The sequence below is a fragment of the Gallinula chloropus genome (genome assembly GCF_964237585.1).
Source record: "Gallinula chloropus genome assembly, chromosome: 28".
Classification (NCBI taxonomy): domain Eukaryota; kingdom Metazoa; phylum Chordata; class Aves; order Gruiformes; family Rallidae; genus Gallinula; species Gallinula chloropus.
The window spans coordinates 5,219,431-5,241,983 of record NC_140113.1 but is presented as its reverse complement, the minus strand read 5'-3'; the positions used below and the strand labels follow the sequence as shown (position 1 = coordinate 5,241,983).

The following is a 22,553-nucleotide window of genomic DNA, read 5'->3' as shown; positions in this document are numbered from 1 at the left end:
GAAGAATCGCAGAAAGGGTGATGATAGAGCTCTGAAAGGCAGTGTAAAAGCAGGAAGTAGCTGTGAATCCACACTAAGCTTTCTCATCAGGTACCTTTCCATTTTGATGTCCTCAACAGAAAGTCCTTCAGTGTACAATGGGCACCAGTTTTACTCTTCTGCCTCTCTGCGTTGTGAAGAACACTTTAAAACCACAGCCCGCTCTTTATTGTAGTGTATTGAGCACAGACTGCTGATGGGCAGCCTCTTGCATTTCTTCTTAACTCCCTTTTGCTTCTTCATTTGTCTTTTCTGATAGTGTGCTTCTAATCTTCTTCCAGCTTGGGTCCCTAGTGGCACTTCAGGGCTTTCGTGGGGTCGCTCAGAGGTGGGTGCTTTCCAATCTGCTCCATACCTGAAATCCACACTTTGAAAAATACACGTAGGTGGGTTGAGATACTCCAGGAGAGGGACAAGCTCTTCATTTAGTGTGTGGTTTTCAGAGGGGTCTCAACTGCTGTTCCCTTTAGGATTGATACACGACATCTTGCTGCCTTTATTTACCCATCAGCCCTCCCTCCAGCCCAGGCTGCAGCGTTCGGAGCCGCAGAAAATGTATTTCCAGCTTTGCATCCTTTTGAAAAATGTTACCAAAGAATACTCCTTATTCCCAAGGGAGAGGATTTCAGACTGTGCCAGCAGCAAATCTGGGCTTGTCACTTCAGATACCGACACTTCATACTCTGCCACACGTAATTATTCCTGTTTCACCAAACTGCCTGGAGATCTTTGTTGTCGTACATGGGACATGAAATGGTGGGTTTTACTCCTTCAGCTGGTGGTTTACTGGCGTGTAATCCAGCCAGGCACCCAGCTTGCCTTTAAAAAGGAATGAATAAAAAGCAGGTGATCGAACAGGAGGATAAAAGGAGAACGTTAGTCACTTAGCACGAGTCCTCTGGTGTGTCTCCTTCAGAGGTGTAGGTCTTCACCAAGCCACGTCAGCTCCTGCTCCATGCTTGCTTGATTCTGGGGTGCTGACCTGCTGGCACAACATACTTTCTGCGAACCAGAGTGGCTGGAGGTGGATGTCTTTCACCAACCACAAGTGTTATGTTGTAGAAGAAATAATGTGTTGAGATAACCTGAGAATGATGTTTGTGATAGACCACATTGTAACCACTGGATAGACGTCGTATTTTGTTTACTCCTTGTACTGGGATGAGTCTGTCAAAGCAGAAGGGATCTGGTACTGCCTTAAATCCCCTTCTTGTGTGCTGCTGAGACTGTGGGATTACTTTTCTGGTCGTTCAGAGAGTCCCTCAGGACCCCCTTGAGGTGGTCCTCCCCCTGCCCCTCTGCTGAGGTGGTGTTTGTCTTGCAGGACTGAGGATTAGAGTTCGGGATAGATCCAGGAGCTGTGGGCATCCTCACAGGGGGAGTCTACAGAATCATGAAAGATGGGAAAGAATTCCGGCAGGGGTTGGGAGGAAAAAAAAGTGAAGTCTCCTTGTAACGAGGCAGCAGAAGCCTGGTGCTGGTTCGATGGGTCATTATTTCATTTGCCTGAAGTGAAGGATGTCACGTAGCATTTGCTGTTGTGTCTTGAGCCAGGATCCTCTTGTTACAAATGGAGTGGAGCAGGGCAAATCGGGCTCCCCGGCTAACGCCACTTGCCGCTTCCCCACTAAAATCCACACGGGACGTTGCAGAGCGAGCGGAGGAAGCGGGCGAGGGGGAAGCGAGCCCTGCAGCCAGGGACCAGGGGGAGTCCTTCCAAATCTTTGCCTAATTGTTTTGTTTACGAAGCTCTCTAGAGGGTTTCCAGTGGGTTTCCTAATGAACTGGTTTGTTGTTGAGACTTAGGGCGATGCTGGTAATTACACTAGAACCAGGGGGTCAAGACTCATCATCTTTCCCACAAGCTTTCAACTACCAACCATTAAACCCACAAACTATGTGTTTAAGGTTTTTCTCCTTCTCAGAGTTTTAACTCCTCGTTTACTTGCAGGATTCCTCCCCCTCCTCATCTTTTAGGCACCTTTGTCACTTTTTGAAACAGTGGTTTCAAAAAGACACTTCTTGCCCTCAGCCCGTCTTGGGTTAGGTAGGATATCTAGCCCAGCTTGATAGAATCAAAGAATCTCCAGCAATAAATCATGAGATGAGGTTAGGGGAAGCCTTCAGAAGATGGAACAAATTAAGTTCCTGCAGCTTTGGTGAAGATGGAGGCTTCTCTTGTTGCTGTTTTGGGTCTCGGATCCCCTGTAACTGAGGGCACAGAACTAACCCCAAAACTGTTCTGATTTAGTTTTCCACCCCAACTTTCAGGACTTGTCAGTTGATGCTTGGAGAAGCTGGTTATGAATATTCTGTGGTGGCTCTGAGCAGGGCAGTGTGGTGCTGTGGCTACCAAGCAGCGAGCGACGTAAGAGAGACGTGAAGATATTTGATTAGATCCCAGAGTTCCTTCCATTTCTCCCCTGTCAGCTTGACGTGGCAGGCATATCCTTCATGTTGCCGTTTAGTCATGGTCTGTGCTTTGGGTGACCATATCACTCTTAAATCTGTCTCAGGTCTCCTGGTACGTAGGAGTCCTGTGAAAGCCTGAGTCAGGGCTTTGTGCTTCAGTTTTGGCTCACGTGAAGGAAAAGCTTTCCTGTCTCTGCTGGTGTTTACATGCAGACACGTTAATTCTTTTTAATAAGAGTGGAATATAGAAGTGTTGGAATTTGAGGGTGGGAGATGGAAGATGGAAGGTTATGTCCTGCTGGGATTGGGGCAAGGAGAGACAGGGGTGGGAGGTGTAGGCATAATACACATATTTGACCACGGTTAAAGACTTTGAAAGAAATATAACTCTGTGTAAGCAAGGGGAGGCAACACATGAATTGGGTATCATTGCCAGGGAAGCACAGGCTTGCTGGTTTCATCCTGTTCTAATGGATTATGGGACGTAATTAATTGTAAAAGAAATTTCTTGCCCTTCTTTCCCCACAGTCTCCTCCCTCAGCCACCCCAACATGCACTCACATGTCCCCTTTTGTGGTTGTACTGGAAGCATCTGCTGTATTAAGCAGGATCTTGCTGCAGTGTCTGAGGGAAGGGTGTGGAAAAGTACCCCAGTCGTTATGGGAACGTGAATGTGATACAACTGCAGCAGCTGAGGAAATAGAACTGTATGGTCCAGAAGAAGCCCCAGAGGAAAGAGGCTTGGTAAATTATTCATGCTTGCTAGTGTGAAAGCAATAAAGTTAAATTAAAATTGAAATATAAACATACATCATGTTAGACTTGTGTAAAGAAAGGAGCTTGGCTGCTGCAGCTCCTGGTGTTGTGGGACAGTGGAGATTGCAGCCTGCAGTGTCGCCTCTCTGAGTGGCGTGCGGAGAGCTCAGCGTGCGGATGCTCCGGGAGCTCTGTACGCTGCACGCTGCGGTCCACCCACGACGGCAACGCTGGATGCTGGGTGTCTTGCTGTGTCCTTTACAGTCCTGTGCCTGTGTGGGGGTTAAAAGCTGCTGAAGGCTACGTGCTGGTTGAGCCTGGTGTCTGTCCTGGGTGAGAAGCCCCTTTGCTGGACTCTGTTAATTCTGCGCTTCATCGGAGCGAGCGGCTTTTGGAGTGAAAAAGCCTGGAAGGAGCCTTAGTGCAGGCGTGTGTGATGGCAGGGGAGGATTCCAGAGGTTAATTCTAATGGGGGCATGCTAGTGGAAATGAGTAACACACGTTTTCTTTGGCTTAGGCATGGGTGGCTTAGATGCAGGATTAGGTCTTGTTGTAGCCCTTCTTCTCTACAGCCCTGAGAAGGATTTATGTGCAATGTCATGATGTGTAATTATGAAGTGTAACTGCCTCGTTCACTATGTTGGTCTTTTGTTCCTTTAAGGTTTTTTTTTCAGCTCCAATGTGGTATTAGTAACTTATTTTCTACAAGAGACTGGCTAACGAAGGGAATGTTAGTTTGAGATCAGACTCAGACCTGGTTGATGGTAGTTATCGCTGGCCAGTGACCATGGGACAGTAGATGAGTAGTATATCAGCTATCAGAAAGTCTTAGCGTGGTTAGTGGGCTTAGAAGGAAGGAAAATTCATGGGAACTGAGGTTTCAGGGAGTGAAGCAGCTTGTGCTGCCCCTGGTTTTGCCAAGGGCAGGTGGAGTCCAAGCTTTCCAGTACGCCCAAACACCCCCATGTATGTCCATGTGCTTCTCAGCACTGACCCCTCTGTATCCCAGCCTGAATGGGCAAATTGGGCTGTGCATGAGTTTCCCATGGAGAAAGGCAGCCTTGGCTGGTGAGAAGGCAAAGCGTGCCTCTGAGCTGACTGGGTGCTGATGTCTGGCTCTCTCTTGCAGTGTACTTGCCGCAAAGACATGGTGAAGATTTCCATGGATGTCTTTGTGAGGGTTCTGCAACCAGAACGTTACGATTTATGGAAACAAGGAAAAGACATTGCTGTCCTGGACCACATGAAACCCACAGCTCTGACTAGCCCAGAACTCGATGCCTGGAACGAGACGAAGGCAGAGTTGAAGGCCAAATTGCTTCGCAGGTAAAGAGAGAAAAAGGGGGAAAAAAGCTGTGTCTGAGCACCATGTTTAATTTAATTGCTAAGATTTTCAACACTCTCATTCTTATTTTGGGTTAATTTGAACTCTTCTCTCTTTTTTTTTTTTTTTTTTTTCCCCCAACACTTCCTCTTGTCATTTTTCTTGGATAACATTCTCCCCTCATTGTTCTGTTCCCTTTAAGTGTTGTAGAAGCACATGTTTTCTAAAAGTAGGACGCTCTGTGCCCCCTCACATCTCATCTCTTCTCCTGGAAGACAAAAAAAAATAATCTGTAGTAAACATTGATAGCTTCATATCCCGGAGAGCAGGAGGAAGACAAACCCCATCAGTTGCAAAAAGGATTTTATGCATGCCTTTCTGTGCTTCCTTTGATCTCTGTATTAATTTTCTACAAGTTTGTGGGATTTGTGTGTTACAGCATGCTTGAATTGAAAATTTGGCATGCTAACCTTTTACTGTTGGACTCTTGCTTTATAGGATAGGAGATGAGGAAGAGGACAACAAACACCGGTATGTGACTTCACTCATCAACTTAAATGACTTCATTCTTTTCCCTGTCAAGTTTCTTGAACTCATAACTCAAAAAGGAAAGCACTTTCACAGTTAGCTTTTTCATGTCTGCTTCTTGGAAAGGGCACAGAAGATCCTTGGCACTGAGGTTCCTCAGGCTTCATCTTGGCTTTGTGGTGTGTTCTGAGGTCTCCTCTTGCGTCTCACGCTGCCTCTGGTTTCCCATTCTTGAGCGTGCGGTTAATCTGCTGAATTAGGGGCAGTGAGGACCTGGTTGTGGATAGAGCTAACTGGTCATGGAAGCAGATGGAAGCTGCTGTCCCAGAAGGCAGACTCGAACTAGAATGTTTTAGACATGGGCCACTGATGGGAGAACTTCCCTCCCGCATCACGCTTGGTTCTGTACTACAGGAAACTGAATTGTCACCAGGCTTTAAGGTACTGGATGGAACATGTGCCCTTCCACATGCCCCCTCACCCATCTTTGGTTCTCATTCCTGCTCTGACTCTGTCACCCCAAGTGCTTGTGGTGTATCACACACACACACAGCTACTTCTTTCTGCGCTCATCTCGTGTTTGCTGAGGCTCTGGTTGTGAGTGTTGGTGGTCTCTGGAAGTTGTACCGCTTCAACCAGTTGTAATACTGGTAATGTTGGTTTCAATATCACTTCTTTGAAGCCCAGGAAAAACCACTTTAAATAGACTTGAGGTTTCTGGGGCTGGTTTTGATTTGGGCTTTTTAAACTTACTCAACTATTGACCTGACACAGCTAATTTCCTTAGGCATTCACTGAAAGAAATAGATAAGGCACTAGTAGGAGTGTGTCCTTCTCCAGCACTGGTCATTACTGTCTTCCAGGAATTCTCCATTGCCTGCTGTAGCTTTGGACCGGTGGTCCCATGGCTTGTCCTTCCTACATGAAACCATGTGTCCATTGTTTTACAAATGTTGAAATGGGAGAGGGTGTTCTCCACTAAATCCATGCCCCAAAAGACATCGTATATAGTATCTAGGGTATTTTGGCAAGATACCCAACCTCTGCAATGTTCCTCCACTCCAGAGGTCACCCTCCTGAAGTGCTTCAGCTCTCAGTTCTGTAGCGAGCTTCAGGAAAAGTAGTGTAGCCTGAGAGTCCCAAGTTGGGATTTATTCCCTGTGAACCATGTCTGTCTCAACTCCAGGGCATCCATGGATCTTTTTCTTCCACATCTGGAAACTGGGTATCTCCTCTCTGCCTGTGGCAGTTAAGGGTTAATTAGATAGAGATCATGTTTGCACAGCATAAGGTACTCTGTGAACACCAGGGATTATTTTCCCTCTCTGAGCCTATTGCTTCCCTCTTAACCTGAGCTATTGCAGAAGATCCAGGTACTTTTTTCCCCCCTTATCTATTCATTGTTTCCTAGATTATTCTGGTATTATCCTGAAGCTGATGAGCACTCCTTAGCAGTAGTCTCTCTCCTATGCTTACGTCTTGGAAAGATGTAATTTTACATGAAGACTGACTTCTCTCAGCAGGATGGACTTTGCTGGAAGAAAGGGATTCACCTCTGCCCAAACCTTTTCACAGTTGTATCTACTTAATTTAAGTCACTTTTTGGGCTGCTCTTCAAAGAGTACAAACACTGCTTTATTTTTTTCACCAGCTCTCTTGAAAAATGCAGCTTTTAAAGTCTGCAGAGAGAGGTGTTATTTCTTCTCTAAGGTCATTTGGACTTAGTTACCTGGAAAAACTCAACTTTGTTTACTTCACAGCTTCAGTGAGAGTCTTGCTTTAGTCTAGTCCACAAAAAGCCCATTTCTGGTATGCGAATTGTGTCGGGTAGGAAACATTTTAGCTCCTGGAAATGCCTTCAAGTTGTGTTTCAGGAAGCCCAGTTCCTTTCGGTGACGTGCTTTCTGCCTCTCTTCATTTTCCCCCTGAGCTCCCTAGCGAGAAGAGCACTGCAAAAAGATCTTTTTTATCTCCTGTGAGTACAAAGCTTTGTGATTTAATTTTTGCCTGGCATTTCCACATCCTGGGAATAAAACACACACTACTAAAAATACCTTCCAACGCTCGATTCCACTCCCGGGCTCTTTTCACCGGCTACGCAACGCTCCAGCTGCAACAGGGAAGTCTTAGAGGTTCATCTTCTCCTCCCATCTTGCTTCAACCCCTCAGAGGGGTGATGTGTACTTAAAATACAGGTGAAGAGAAAAGTTCATCCTTCTGGGTTGAGCTCTGTGTTCCTGCTAATGAATGTATTGCAGATGTGAAGTGAAGGTCTATGCTTGGAGGGGCTACTGTACGGGCAGAGCCCAGCAGTAAGGAATTACTCTGCAGATGGATCAGCTTTCTTTTCTATTAATCATTCATCTCAGATTGACTTTTTTCCTCCCCCTTCCTTCTTTGTTGGTTACCTGATTAAGGGCTCTTAACTGTGTTGTACTCCAAATGTAATTGGCAGCTGAGTTTGGGGGCTGTGACGATAGGAAGCTGAAGTTTGGCTTTTCTGGAGCATTGGGCTGATGGACACGGTGTGATTTGTTATGTGATGGTAGATGGCAGGACCTGGAACAGGGAAGCCAGATGGAAGATGCTGCCTTAAAAAAAATCTCTATGTGCTAAAAATGGTGTTAAAAAAAATTTGCAGGTCTCTGAATCTGTGTCTGCTGAGAGCTTGCTAGACATAAAGCCAACATTGAAGCAGCAATTTGATGGATCCCTTAAAAAAACCCAAATAATCATGCTGGGTCTGGCTGGGATGGAGTTAACTTTCTTCCTAGCAGCCCATGGGGCTGTGTTTGGGGTCTGTAGCTACATGAGTGCTGATAAGGCACCGATGTTTTTGGCTGTTGTGAGCAGCAGTGGCAAGGTTTGAGCTTCTTCCTTCAGCCCAGTGACTAGCCCAGGGCTAGGCAGGAGGTTGGGGGGGGACACACAGCTGGGACAGCTGACCCCAGGGGACATTCTGTACCATAAAACATTATGGTAAGCAATGGAAACTGGGGTAGAGAAGGAAGAAGGAGGGAGTTGGCTTCCAAGGTGGGCCTTGTCAAGACTGGTTGAGCATTGCTCTGGCTGGGGGAGATGGTGAGAAGGTTCCCTTTGCTTAATTCTTTCTGGTTTTATTCCTCCCTCTTTCCTTCACCTATTCAACCCTTTACCAACCTGCAAGTTTTCTGGCTCTTGTTCTACCTGTTTTCCCTCCCTGGCCCAGCGAGGAGGTGGGGAGGGATGAGCAATTGGCTCCTAATGTGGCTCCTAACCAAAAGCCATTCCCCCTACTTCAGAATTTGCAATTATCTTTGCATTGAGGCTACTGGAACCTCTCTGCTCTTTAGGAAGAGCAGCGTTGCTGTTGGCTTGTATTAGTCTTGAGTGCTTTTTTAGTTAGACTTTCTAGGCCTTGGACCCTGGGAATTGCAGTAGTGAAAATCAGGGGCTGATTGTGTGGAAAACATTTGCTTTCCCAGTGTTTTAGAAAGTGGAGGTGCTGGGGAGTGTTTCAGAGCTGGGAGATGATGCTTTGCAGATCTCCAGCAGTTTGCCAAAGGGAAATGTGCACAGAACGACAGGGAATGGAATGGGGGCAGAGCATGAAAGGGGAACATATTAACAAGTTCTCATCTGTGCTTTGAAATACAGGCAGAGTAGCTTAGAAATACAATGAGAATCATTTTAACTGCAGCTCGTGAGCTCACATTAGTAACGGTGGGGAAAAGCTCATCAAGGAGCTGGGACAATTAATGGCTGCTGTGAATGGATCTGAAATGTTGTGTTATGCAAGGTTCATCTGTTTCCTTTCAGATATCTGTTGTGCCCTGTAGCTGTTGTTAGCTACCTTGTGTTTGCTCTCCAAAGAAGATCCTTTTGTTTTGTATTCAGCTCTTTAAGTCAGTGATTGTTTTATACGTTGAAGGCTGTTCATTTATGTCAAATCACACTTCTGTGTTTCCAGGTCTCACAGGAAAAGAAGTCAACCCAGAAGACATAAAACAGAGGATCAGAAGTCTATTGGGGATGTCATGGCCATTGAAACTGCCTTGGAAGATGTGAAGGTGAAAGAGGAGCTGAAAAGAGGGACGGAGCTAGAGGAAGAGGAGAGAAGCAAACTGATGGAGGGAGAAGGTGAGAGCCCTGCTGAGTTCTGGTGGATCACATCAGGGAAGAACTGGGGCAAGCTGAATCTTGAAAACATTTGTAAATAACTTGTCTGCTGTTGTTTATATCTGTTGAAATATCAGTGGAGTCTTTCCCAATATTAAATCTGCACTCCCTGAACTACACCATCATTTCCAGCAGCAAATTGATTTTCCCCTCTTTAAGGATTCAGTCCAAGTTGCTTTCTTGGCAGGGCTTGAAATGTCTGCCAAAACTATTACAGGTTTGTAAAAATATGTATTAGGGGATGAATTTAAAAATATTTCATAGAGAAACAAGTGAATGTATTTTGTGTCCTGCTCAGAAAAGGAAAGATTTGTGCAATCCCCACCCCCCCAGTCTTCTCCCCTTTCCCCCCCTTCATCCTCCTTTCCTGCAGAGCCTGTGAATAAAGTCAGCCTCAGGTTGTGGGGGATCCATGGCTGCTGCATGAACACAAGCTGCAGATTTGGTTTTCCCTCAAGTTCTAGGTGTAAAAGGGAAGCTTTACAGCTTTCTGAGGTGCTGGAACGGGCTGCCCAGAGAGGGGGTGGATGCCCCATCCCTGGGGGTGTTCAAGGCCAGGTTGGATGGGGCCCTGGGCAACCTTGTGTAGGTCCAGGCCTGGAGGTTGGTGGCCCTGCCTGTGGCAGGAGGTTGGAGCTCTGTGACCCTTGGGGTGCCTTCCAACCCAGACCAGTCTGGGATTCTGTGATTCTTTGCTTGCCTGAAGTTAATGCCCATCCATGACAACTCCTGGGCCTTTAGGATTTCTTGTGCACATGGTCAGTCCGCAGGCCTGACCTCAGCCATCTGCTTGGGGGCTTTTTTGTGGCACCTGTTTTTTTCTTGTCTGTGTATGAAAGGTGGTGATTCTTTCTGGGAGGGAGCTGTTTTCTTTCCCCCCCTCAGTGTGTGTGGTTAAGTGTTGATGTATCTGTGATGATGCATCACTCTTGTTGAGGCATTCTCAAGCGGTCTGTAAATGCCAGGGAGTTGGAAACTGATGCTGTTCAGAGAACCTTGATAACAATCTTAGAAGATATCTGTGGAAGTCTGGGAAGAGAACTGAAGTCAGTTCAGTTCCAGGCTCTTTTGGCTAGCTGGTGGTATTTTCTTGTTTGGTGGGAAATGGAGAGTTTTTCTGTAGGGAGCAGGAGCAGCGTGGTGCAGACAGTTAATTTCTATTGCCCCCAGCTTGGAAGTGTCAGCAGCGTGTTAAATTGCATGCTCTCAGCTCTTCTGCAAGTGGTACAGTTGATGCTTGTAATAAATGTCCTGAAAATGCTGATATCCCTTCGGAGACAAGAGATAAGTGACAAGGACAGATCCGAGATGCTCGGAATGGCAGAGGAACAATAAAGACACTGTTCTAGCCGAGTGGGTTCCAAATCACACACTTACACCCTTAAAAGCTCTTTAACTGTTAGCACAGGAGGGGGACACTTATTTTCAGCACCGTTGCAGACTGTGCCTGGAACTAGACTGTTTGCTTTGCTGTTTCTGAGGGGTCTGGTGCTTGATGTGGCTGTTACAAAACTACAGGAGTTTCTTAAAGCAATACAGCAATTAAACACCACCTAATTCCCCAGTTCCCTCCATCCTGCTGTCTGTGTTACCTCTCATAAGCATCTTACAGTTTCATCTTGCTTGGATCACCCTGGTCCTGGCCTCCCCCGCGCTTTCACTTCTTTTCCTCTGGTTTTAATTTGCCTTGATTTCCTGCTTACCCCAGAAAAGATGACCTTGAGAAGGAGGAAAAATGAGGTTTTAAAGTCATCATTGGTAGTTTCAAAGTAGGTCTTCTGCTTCGTGCTGGTTATTTGGACTAGCTGAGAATTAATAACTTGAAGTATTCAAGATTTCTGACCCAGATACCTTGAGGTGCTTTCTTTGGGGGTTTATGACTCAGCTTTGTATTAATAATTTATCATGTTGCTATTAATGCACTTAGGATTCTTAGCAGGTTGTCTTGGGACTTGACATGAAAAAGGGAGAGTCTTTAAGCTCTCTGCATGGAGAGATACACCCCTGTGCCAGGAGGTGTTACCTGTCCCATCATATCCATACCAGGCCTGCAGACCTGGCTACAGCCCATGTGTCTCACAAGAGGAGTCTTTCTTTTCTGCTTTAAATAATTTTGAGAAGAAACAACACGATGCAAAGTAGTTTTGGGCTGTTTTCTACCCCATTTCATTAAGTGGCATTCCCACGTAGCCTCTTTGAGTGTTGCAGTTGTAAATGAAGTACATAATTACATGAAGTAATACTGTGACCATATGCCAGTAAACCAGAACTGGAACCTTCTCTGCTGTTAGCTGTGTGCAGCAGCAAATCGGTGCGTAGCTGGTTGTTGTTGATGACCATTTGCTGTGTGAGGGTTTTACTTCAGGCAAGATCTGGAGCATGGGCCATTAGCCAAGCAGCTCGTCTCTCACTGGTTTTTCTCCAGTGTTGCTTAAACTGGCAATGTGGAGTCATTAAGAGATGAAACTGTTTAATGTGATGGAAGGATTAACGTGAAGCAATGTCATAGCACCACAGTTTGTCCTGGAGGCTTTCTGGACTTTTCTAGCATCACACAGAAAAAGAATCAGAGCTTTTTCAGTGACCTGCTGCAGCTGTCTGCATCTCTGCAGCGTGTGCTGTGTGAAGTTGGGATAACAACCAGACAGACACAACTCCTAGAAGCAAGTAGAAGGTGTTTTCTTACCACTTACGCTTTCAGCTCTCATACCAGCACGGGTGCCACCTGGGATGGGAATGCTGGGTGTGTGGGGATGGCTCTAGGGGAATGTTCCCTTCCTAGAGTGTGCTGTTGCAAGTGAAAATGCAACTGTTTAGGTGTTTAGGAGGAGCTTTGGGATGCTGGAATAGTCTTTGTAATTACTGTATTATCTACTCCGGTCTCCCGCATGGATCGAAGGAAGCCCCTTGGGTGCAGGGGTGTGCAGACACCTTGAAGGACACAGGGCTGTATTAGAGAGGTGTGCTGGCAAAATTCTTCTCCTCCTCCTCTTTCTGTCTCTGGTTTCATCTCAGCTCTGTGCTCGTGCTTCTGCTAGATTACTAAGTCTTAATTTCCAGTTGCTTTTTGAGCAGTTGCTGGCACTAACTGTGTAACTGAAGTTGTGGGCAAATTACCGATGCCGAAGGCCATTGTTAATGGTCTTGGCTCCACACCAGCAGATCCTGCTCTAGCAGATGAAGTCCATACTCTTGGAGCAGCCTTTTCAGATCTCATTGCCCAAAGCTACAGTGTACAGTCCTCTATATGTGGTTTGATTTCCGCACCAACACCCCTTCTGCTCACAGGTCTCACACCCCCGTGACTTCAGCGAACTCCTGGAGTATTTCAGGTTCTCTCTAGACAATCAGGCTTTCACACCTTGGAAGAGCAGGTGGGCTGCAGTTTTCCATGTGGACCAGCTCTGTGACTTGCTTCTTGCTGATAGACATTCCTCCTAATTGACTTGTGCATGAAGATTTTCCTTTCTGTAGTATTCACACAGCCAGGCAGGGACTTTGAATTTTACTTGGTTTTTTTTTTTTTTCCTGGCTTCTGATTTTAGAGATGTTCTTGCAAAGTAGTTTGTTCATCTTAGGGCAAAAACTTTTAAACAAAGTTCTACATGCCAGCTGCTGTCAAATTACCCATTTAGGAGTCAATAGAGCTGGTGAATGGCGTTAGTTCTGTTGTTGGGTAGCAAATTCTCCGAGTGTAGAGCGAGTAAATACGATCTGGCTTTGTGCAACTGGGGAGAAATGCAATTTGCCTTTCATTCAGTGTGTTTGTTTCTCTAAGGAAATTCAATATTCCTCTCTCTGCACTAGAACAAACTGGTTTATCCGAGGGGCTGCCTGCACAACTACAACAATAACTATTTGGGCTCGACTTGTTCCCTGTTTTATAAATTAGTGTAAATAAAGTCATCAGACCAGGCTTTGGAGAAGCCTTGGGTTTCAGGTCACCCTAGAAGATTTCAGCAGGGATTTCAGTGCTTTATCTTGTTGTGGGATTATTCTCCTTCTCTTCTCAAAGTGTTCTTCCTGCAGGTAACATGGTTTTGTGTGAGGACTTACCTGATTTTCTGTTTGGCTGTTGGGCTTTGGTTTCGTCCTTGATGGAGGAGGCTGAGTAGGTTGGGATTGGTGAGGCTTTGTTGTTAGGGTGAACAGTCTCTGTCTCTCTGCCTTCATGGCCATCAGCTCTCCTCCCCATCCTCTTAGTGGGGAAATGACCTTTCATAGCAGAGGTGTAGAAGGCCAATGGCATCCTGGCTTGTGTCAGACCCAGCGTGGCCAGCAGGCCTGGGGAGGGGATTGTGCCCCTGTGTTGGGCACTGGTGAGGTCATACCTCGAGTGCTGGGTCCAGTTCTGGGCTCCTCACCTCAGACTGTGCGGCTCCTTCAGTAGAATTATATTGGGAAGGTGACTGGGAGCGACTTGTATGGGCTTTTACTGCCTCTGGTACAAACAGTGAGGTGTCTGGCTGTTCAAGCAGTGTTTCTGTTGTCACAGTGCTGTAAGAGGCTGGCACCACTATGCAGATGAGTCGAATGACAGGAGGAGAGGAGAAACAAGGACAAATGGAATGGTCATCTGGGTACCCGGTGCTGGCATGGTGTCTGTAAGAGGCTTAGCCCAGTGCTGGATCTGATTTATGCTTTAGAGGATTCTTTTAATTTTTAAAAGGCTTTCTTCTAGAAGTCTTTTGGTAACAAAGATTCAGATACCTCTGTTCAATTCCTCATTCCCCAGGGCTGTTGAACTCCTTGCAGGTGACAATGCTCCAGTAGGAGCTACACTTGTGCACAGCTCCTGGTACGAAATGATGGTCTCCAAACTTTTTTCCCATTGCACAACCCTGTCAGTGTAAAATTGTGAGCACACCTCCTGAGATACAGCTTATAAAATCCATTAATTTATGTATTAATGTATGATACACACTAGAAAACATACCCAAACCCAGAAATTTTACAAAGAACTAAAGGTAAAATGCTAATTTCAAGTTTTATTTCATTTATTAATGGTACAAGAATAATTTCTTCCTGCGTGCTGGTGGATGGGTTTTGCACACCCTGCTTTGGAGACCACTGATGGAGAAAACAGGGCTAATGTAATGTACTAGGTGGGTTTGGTGTGCTCCCTGGTTTCTTAGGGGTTTAGACACTTTCCCTCCAGGCAGCGTTCCTTCTGGCAGGCTTTCTGTTGCAGTCAAGAATTAAGCAGCCCAGAGGAACGCCACCAAATCTTTAGAAATTAAAGGGAGCTTCTCCAAGTCGCTGCTGAGGTACAGTGGGGTATGTCTGTGCCTTTCTGTCTGTCTGTCTGAGGGGAAGAACGGTACCGTGGTGTGAGGTCAGCCCAGCATTGGAGCTTTGTGAGGAAAGGAGAAACATCCTGAATGCCCAGAGCTCTTGGGGTGTGACGCTGAATGTTGCCTATTTCTTCAAACAGGTGACTGCAAAGTAAAAACCCGTCCACCGAAAATAAAAGGGGAGAGGAAGAAGAAGCACCTTTTCCATCAACACCAGCCCCATCTGCAAGCACCTCAGCCTCCCCAGCAGCCGCCGCCGGTGCCGCCGCAGCAGCTGGCAGAGGACGAGGCTCCAGCGGCGCAGCCGTCGGTGCCCAGCACAGCGCCCGCCTCGTCCGCAGCGGAAAAGAGCTTGTCCCCAGCTCCCCTGAACATCATCCAGCCCTCGGAGACGCCGGTGGAGGAGGATGACTTCAAACCTCGGCCCATCATTCCCATGCTCTACGTGGTTCCGCGGACCAAGAAGGTGGTGTTTGACAAGGAGCGCATGTCGTGCCAGCAGGCCTTTGAGCAGTTTGCCACCCAGAAGAGCCCAGGCTGGCAGGAACAGGCCATCCCAATGGAAATCCCTGTGAAGGAGGAGGAGAATGCTGAAGCAGAAAACCCAGAGGTTGCTGCAGAGGTTGGTGATTTACAGGTACATGTGGCTGAGGAGGTGACTCTGAGATTTGGGCTTCCAGGTGTTGGCCTGCTCTGTCGTGTTGCCCAGGGAGCTTTTCCATCACGAGATTTAGAACTGGAAAAGTTGGCAGAGAACTTTTTTCATGGACAGTCCAGTTCATGACATGTAATGTGCAGGCATCTCTTCTCCTTGGAGAGCTCTTTCCTCAGGCCAGTTTTAAAAAGAGGAAGAAGGAACATGTCAGGATTTAGCAGCGAGTCGGAGCGATATTACGCAGCTCTGTCTTCCCCGCCTGGTGCTGCTGGAAGAGTTTGGTCCCATTTGCCTTGTATATAATTTTCATGCTGGAGTTCTTAGCTGTTGGTGTGATGGAGCAGACTTCTCCCAAGCATGGGCAGGCCTGAAGCTCTTTGGAGACTGTTCTGAATTTAAGAAAACCCTGTAGTTCACCCAACACCCTAAGAGATAACATTGGCTTTATCTACTGCAGTGTTTGGCCTGGGAGGTTTCATTGCTTCCAGCCAAAAGGCAGTGAAAAGTTTGCTGAATAAATTCAGGAGCTCTTTATGACCAGGATTCTGCCTCAGTTGTCCCATCCTCTCCCTCCTCGCTGTGAGATTTCGGGGTTCCCACCTGTTTTCTTCTGCTTTGTTCCCAGACTGCTGCTGCCTTTTCAAAAATAAAGATGGAGATCAAGAAGAGTCGTCGTCACCCACTGGGCAAACCACCCACCCGCTCCCCGCTGTTGGTGGTTAAACAGGAGACCTCCAGCGACGAGGGTGAGTGTGCTAATGATGGCAATGCCTCTGTGTCTTGTCTGATCTGAAAAATCACTGAAGCCATTCACTGGCTGGCCTGAAACTTTGTGTGTTCTGCTGAACTGGTGGAAAACTCAGCGTGTTCCCATTTTGATAACCCAGCTGGAAACAAAAATTCATCTGTGGGAGGTGTCCCTTCTCACCTCCCACCCTTTTGTCTCTCAAGAGAAATACTTTGCTGGCTGTGAAACAAGGCAGGTTTTTGGGCAAAGGGGAAAAAATAGTTCATGGAAAATAACATCTTAAAGTAAAATCTCTCTTAGATATTGCATTAAAATGAAACCTGTGCACCTCGGAGAGCAGCGGGGGGCAGCTCTGCTGGTGTGTGCATGGGGAAAAGTTAAATCAGAATTTCTGGTTTGGCTTTTTGATTCATGTGAATGTTGGTGTCCAGGTTCTCTTGGCAGGTCCAGAACTGAGAATTAGAAAGTTTCTTGGGGCTTAACTGCACCGCCCTGGCACCCCCCCTGCACTCACTGTGAATGCCAGAGTGGGAGAGGCAAAAAAATAGAGCCTCCTCCCTCTCACTTGTGTTGTGTGGGGTAATTTACTACCTCTGGGCCCTGCTCACGTTGTAAAGTACTCAGAATGTAGCGAAGCTCCAGGTAGGAAGCCTTGGCAGAGGCTTGGCTGGCAGCAGTGCCTTCAGGATGCTTGCTGCTTTGCATTCAGGAGGACTGTGTCTTTCCTCTTTGCTTTCAGGCAACGCATCATCCCCTGGTTTTAGAGCAGCTCTGTGTAGCAGGAGCTGTGCTGCCTGTACACTGCTCCTTTGCCTCGCTGACCGCGAGGCGCTCGCTTTCTTGTGTACATGTAACATGGAGCGAAGCGCTGAAGGCACCTGGGACTGGGTACCTTGGGTTTTGTGTGAGACCTTGCAGCAAACTGTGTTGATGGAGCCTTGTCAGACAGATTCCTTCCACTGTTCTGACTCTTTGGGTGCCGTACGGGGACTGTGCAGCTGCACAGGGAGCAGCTCGCTGGCGTTTCTTGGGGACTGATTTATGGTGCCGTTGGGCAAACTCTGATCAAACAGGCTGTTCTGTTCCCCACCAGGGAAGGGAACTGCTCTCTGCACTCCTGGTGTCCTCAGGGATAACGTGTAGGGGTGATCTGGAGGTCATGGGTGTCTCTGTCTTGTTTGTCCTGCCCATGAAGTGGAGATTATATCCATGCAGGGAAGTTTCTGGGGCATATCCCTAGGAAGAACCATGGGCAAGTTGGATGCTGTGATTTATTGAAGTCCTAATGCTACCAAAACATTTGCTGTTTAACCTGCCCTCGCTGCCTTTCACCTCTCCTGTCTGCAGTGTTTCGCCTCTCCCAACTGCCCATTGCTGTGATTGATTTATCTGTGTTTCTTCCTTTCTAGAAACATTTCCATTTTCTGGGGAGGAAGATGTGAGTGACCCAGAGGCTCTGAAATCTTTACTCTCCCTCCAGTGGAAGAACAAAGCCCATAATTTCCCGGCTGAAAGGAAATTCAATGCAGTTGCTGCCCTGAGCGAGCCGTACTGCGCTGTCTGTACGCTCTTCTACCCCTACAACCAGGTAATTCCTGCTGCTGCTGGGCTGGGCTGGCTGTGTCACTGGGGGGTACTGAGCAAGGTACCATGCAGACCCTTCTTCTAAAGAAAGGAGACTCCTACAGATTTGGCCTCAGAAGTGTGTTTGGGTTTGGTAGAGGCTGTGCTAGAGCCTTTTTTTGTTCCCTATCCTGGCTTTTCTGGCTCTCTCAGCTTTCAGTTCTATAAAGAAGCTATAAAGAGCTTCACACCGTGGACACTGTTTCATGTGGAGACGCATCTCAGGTGTGTGGTCGCTCCTGTTCTTCTGAATATATGCAAAACAAGCACCAAAATGAAAATTTGCTGAGCAAGCATGTACTTAATTGGGTTTTTTTGGAAACTTCCAGTGTGCTTTGGGTGTGTTACAAGCAGAGAGGTAAAATCTATCAGATAAATTTGCCCAGTTGTATTACAGAATCACAAGGTTGGAAAAGCCCTTTAAGATCATCAAGTCCAACCATTCCTGTCCTATGCTAAATCATATCCCTGAGTACCCAATCTACCCCTTTTTTAAACACATCCAGGGAAGATGATTCAACCACCTGCCAATTGGTTTCAATTCTTGGATGGTCACAGGGCCAGATCTGGCTTTGCGTGTCTGCTAGGAATATGCTCCTTAGATGTATATGTATTCCAACACATGTATGTTGGAAGCTGCTTCTGAGAAGAGCAGAACCAACCTCCCCCTTCAATAATATCTCTGATATATTATTGTACAGACCCAAACTAACGTACTGGCTCTGAGGGCTGGGTGGTGTATAACAGCTGTACAGAGAACCAGGTAGAGATGGGCTGTTTGAAGCCTTGTTTTTAATTCTGGTCTGCTACCAGAAACCTTGAAGTGTCCTTCTGGAGAAATTCTTGCACAGAAGAGAGAGTAGGGAAGGATGCCAAAAGGATGGGAGAGGGGGAGGAAAGGTCTTGCTTTTATTAGTGTTTTCCTTTTTTATTTTCCCTCCCCTTTCCCTTGGTGTTTTCAGCTGCAATTTAGGAATGGAGATTTTTACAGAAAAAAAACCAGGGAAAGCTTCTCATTAAGCTAATGCTTCAAAATAAATCACAGGTCCCACGACAGGCCTGAGGAAGAGAGCGAGGGGCAAAAGGCAGGGGTGGGGGTGTGCACGAGCTGACAGGATTTAAAGCTCTTTATTTGTGCCACGTGGTGCCAAGTGTTGGGTGGGGTTTTTTTGCAAGGGGAATGTCTGACTTCAAGGTTAAAACTGTGCCCAGGGAAGAGGAGATTTCATCTGATGGTGTTTTGTCTTTAAGACCTTACAGACAGATAAAGAAGCTGTCCCAGTCTCGACAGGGGAGACCACCTCTTTCATCCACCTGTCTAAGTGTGGACAGAAGACCAAGCCTCTGATCCCTGAGATGTGCTTTACCTCCAGTGGAGAAAACACAGAGCCTCTTCCTTCTAATTCATACATTGGGGAGGATGGAACCAGTCCCTTGATATCCTGTGCCAAATGCTGCCTGCAGGTTCATGCTAGTGAGTGTTCCTTTCTTTGCCAGAGTGCTTTGGGTATTGGGAGCCTTGGGGGTTTCTTTGTGTGTCCTGTATTTGAATTCCACCTTGGCACACTTGCTACCACTTTATCCCTTTCTGGTACTAGTACATGTGCATTTTCAAGTCCATCTTGGCAATAACTGATCTTAAAAATACATAGAAATATTCTTTCTACTCTTTTCTTTTGTTGGGTGACTCTTGTCTGTCTCACAGGAAAGATTCTTCTTAGCTTTTATTTTTGTAATAAAGCAGAAATCACAGAGCTGATGACACTCCTTTCCCTTGTTCAAATATTGCTCTGCTGGGTAAGGTCGTATTGTTCTAATGTGCATCACAGATCGTGGAGTAGTTCCTGTGATATATTTTATTAGTGTCTGCATTACTGCTTGTAGGAATGGGGCTTGATTACAACAAGGAACATATGCCTGCTTTTCCCCTGGATAGTTAGGTCTGAAAGAAGATCTGATTAATCCTGGTGGAGTGCACCTTCACCGTGGATCGTGCAACATCTAGTTAACATTTGCACTCGTAGTAGGACTTACAACAAATTCCTGTTCAGCTGTTTGATCCTGACAGATGGGAGAACTTATTTGACTTGCATCAGCTGGAATTACTTTTGTTGTTCCAATTTTATAGTCGGCTCAGCACGACTGTCTCTTGTGGAGAACCAGAAGGCAACTTTGACTTCTCCATCAGTGATTACAGCACTTGTGGCTAATGAGAGCAGGTGATGGGGAATGAGGATGCCGACCCTCTGTCCATGTGGCTGCAGGGGGCAAATTCTGTTTAGGGCTGTGGGCAGGGTGATGTTAATCTGCAGCCTGGGACAGGGTGGAGAGAAATTCCACTCTCTTCTTTTGGCTGTGCTTTACCCTTGAGGATAAGATGGAAGTTGAGTCTGGTGCAGTGTCCGGTGTCTCATTTCCTCGGCGCTGTTTGTGCTTTGGGGCTGTGATACCCCTTTGACTTTGCTGTGGAGGATTGTTGGCTTTTCTTAGCAGACTGCAGTGGTGAGGTGTGTTTTGGTTAATCCAGCAGCGTGCTGCAAAACCAGCTGGCAGCCTGCTCGTCATTGAGCGCTGCCCTCGCCCACTGTGCCGGGTGATGACGACAGCGAGGGCGTGCGGAGAAGAAAGCGTTCGCGGCGGTTCCTGGGCTTTTAAGGTCTTGCTGAAACCCACAGAGAGACAGCACGCTTCCCTTGTTGCGTTAGGATCATCGGTATGGGACAGGCTGGTGTTCAGTAGGGGTGACTTTCCCCCCTCAGATCCCATAGTGTGGGTTCTGAAGCAAGGAGTGAGTGCTGGAATTTCAGCCTGCTCTGCACGGATTCCAGCTCCAGCACTGTTACGAGTGTCTCATTTCTCTTTAGCTCAGTTTCTGGATCAGTTCTGAGGCTCGACACCCTTGCCTGTTTTCTAGGAGAGGGTTGAATCTGCTTTCCTGCTTTTCTGTGTGATGAAAAGAGACTTCAGATGTGGAGGACAGCTCTGGATCTATATTATTGACTTTTTTTTTGACATAATGTTTATCTGGTTAAGTGGATGATTTTTATAAATCAGGTTCTTGTGGCAATTTCGGTGCTTTCTGAATGCTTGAAGTTTCATTCAGTAGTTTGAGACTGTTGTTTCCAGCTGAAATTTTGTGTCCAGTGTTGTGAGGACAGGTACAGACAGTGGGACGAGCTTTGTGTTAGTTAGGATGCTGGACATCAATTTGAGATACGTTTAATTCTCTGCTTGCTTTCCAAGCTTGTGGGAGTTGTCATAGATCCACTTGTCCAAAACTATTTCTGTGTCTTTTCCCCATTGCCTTCAGCACCTTTTTCAGAATTTTAAGGGCTTCTTTGGGTCTCATTTCCCTATCTTTGTGATGGGTGCAATACCACATTGCTGTTTTGGTGTGCAGAGAAGTATGCAGGAGGATTTGGTGCTTGCATAATGGATGCTCTGTAAAGTCAGATGTTTCTAACACTTATGTAAGCAGCAATTAGTTTAAATACTACTAAATATGTGAAATGCAGAGATTTAATTACTGGCTTTGTCCTTCCTCATCATACCACGTGCTTCTCAGTCATTCTAAATTCAGTGGTCTGAGCTGGGTGGGGATGCAAGCGTGTCCCAGCAGCAGCACCATCACTAGCAGCCCCATTGCATTGGAGCCCAGTTCTTGCTGGAAGGATGGAGTGCTGCTATTGTAGTCCCTGCAGAGCCAGAAACAAGACCTTGAAGGGTTCCTTTGTGTGGAACTCTTTAATGTGTATTTGGTTTTTAGACCTCCTGATCCCAAATTCTGCCCCCCTTGCCAAGGATTGTCTGAACCTGGACTATTACTATATAGTTACTCAAATGCTACACCTGATGTCAGAGATGCTTCTGAACTGCAAAGTCAACAAGTCTGTGGGTCCTTCAGCAAAACTCTGACAGTTATAACCTTCCTTTCTTTCAGGCTGTTATGGAATACGTCCAGACCTGGTGAATGAAGGTTGGTCTTGCTCCCGGTGCTCGGCCAGCGCGTGGGCAGCGGTAAGCATCGGCTCTTCTGTGGATAAAACACAACTTACTGTGGGAATTGGTTAGGTAACTTCAACCAAGATGGGTAGTGGGAAGTTTGCCTTTGCACCCCAGGTGTGGTGGAGTCTTTTTATTGGGAAGGGGGGATAGATGGGGAAGTAGAGCCTTTTGGGCCCATTCTAAAGGAGTTTTGTCCCGACAGGAATGTTGCCTGTGTAATCTCAGGGGAGGAGCTCTTCAGATGACCACTGATGGGCGGTAAGTGATGGTTACAAATACTTTTCCTTCCATGCTGTATCTAATCCTTCTAGTGGTGTGAGTTTGGTCTTCATGCTCAGTGCAGCAGGTTGTTTTGGCATGATGGAGGTGCGTGCTGCGCACTGCTTTGGCACGATGAGCTTGAGTAACTCTGCACTCAATAGCAGAGCTGACGTTACTCTCAACACTTGTTGAATTTCCTTATTTCTCAGAGGAAAGTCTTTTCAGATGATGGTTAGTGTCATGCAAGATCAGATGGATAAGAGGGTTGATCCCTGTTGTTGCAGAGACATTTACGTTGTGTGACTGTGATTAACAGTCAGTAACATTGCTGAGCCTGCCAGCCACCGTAAATACACCTTGATGCTGAGGGACTCAGGGAAATGTTAACTGCCCTCTGGAGTATTAGATTCAAATACTGGTAGACTCTCATTTTTGACTCTCTCCTTTTTTTCCAGGTGGATCCATATAATCTGTGCTATCGCTGTCCCCGAGGCCCGTTTTCTCAATGTAATAGAGCGTCATCCTGTGGATATCAGCGCTATTCCGGAGCAGAGATGGAAACTGGTAGGTGCCTTTTACCCTCGGGAAGTGTTTGTGAACAAGAGCTGAGAAGGACAAGGCTTTGACTAAGCAGAAACCCTTTGTTTGGGGTCAGAAAGCAGCTGAGATCCGAGGTGATGTCCTCGCAGTTGGGTCTGACAGACGCTGTATCTTTTGGCTGTCTCGGCGCTTTGATGAGCGAACAGGTTG

The 22,553-nt window shown here is 46.6% G+C and overlaps 1 protein-coding gene across 1 annotated transcript in view; it reads left to right on the top strand.

Moving 5' to 3' along the window:
* Nucleotides 1–22,553, top strand: part of KDM4B (lysine demethylase 4B) — a gene marked incomplete at its 5' end in the record, with an annotated part of 65,269 nt that overhangs the window by 30,012 nt on the left and 12,704 nt on the right. Inside the window, 10 exons of the mRNA XM_084276097.1 lie at nt 4,337–4,533; nt 5,030–5,062; nt 9,009–9,178; nt 14,652–15,148; nt 15,792–15,912; nt 17,324–17,502; nt 18,789–19,011; nt 21,478–21,554; nt 21,745–21,800; nt 22,259–22,367. Of these exons, the coding sequence (XP_084132223.1) occupies nt 4,337–4,533; nt 5,030–5,062; nt 9,009–9,178; nt 14,652–15,148; nt 15,792–15,912; nt 17,324–17,502; nt 18,789–19,011; nt 21,478–21,554; nt 21,745–21,800; nt 22,259–22,367 (1,662 nt within the window). The remainder of the gene's footprint in view (nt 1–4,336; nt 4,534–5,029; nt 5,063–9,008; nt 9,179–14,651; nt 15,149–15,791; nt 15,913–17,323; nt 17,503–18,788; nt 19,012–21,477; nt 21,555–21,744; nt 21,801–22,258; nt 22,368–22,553) is intronic.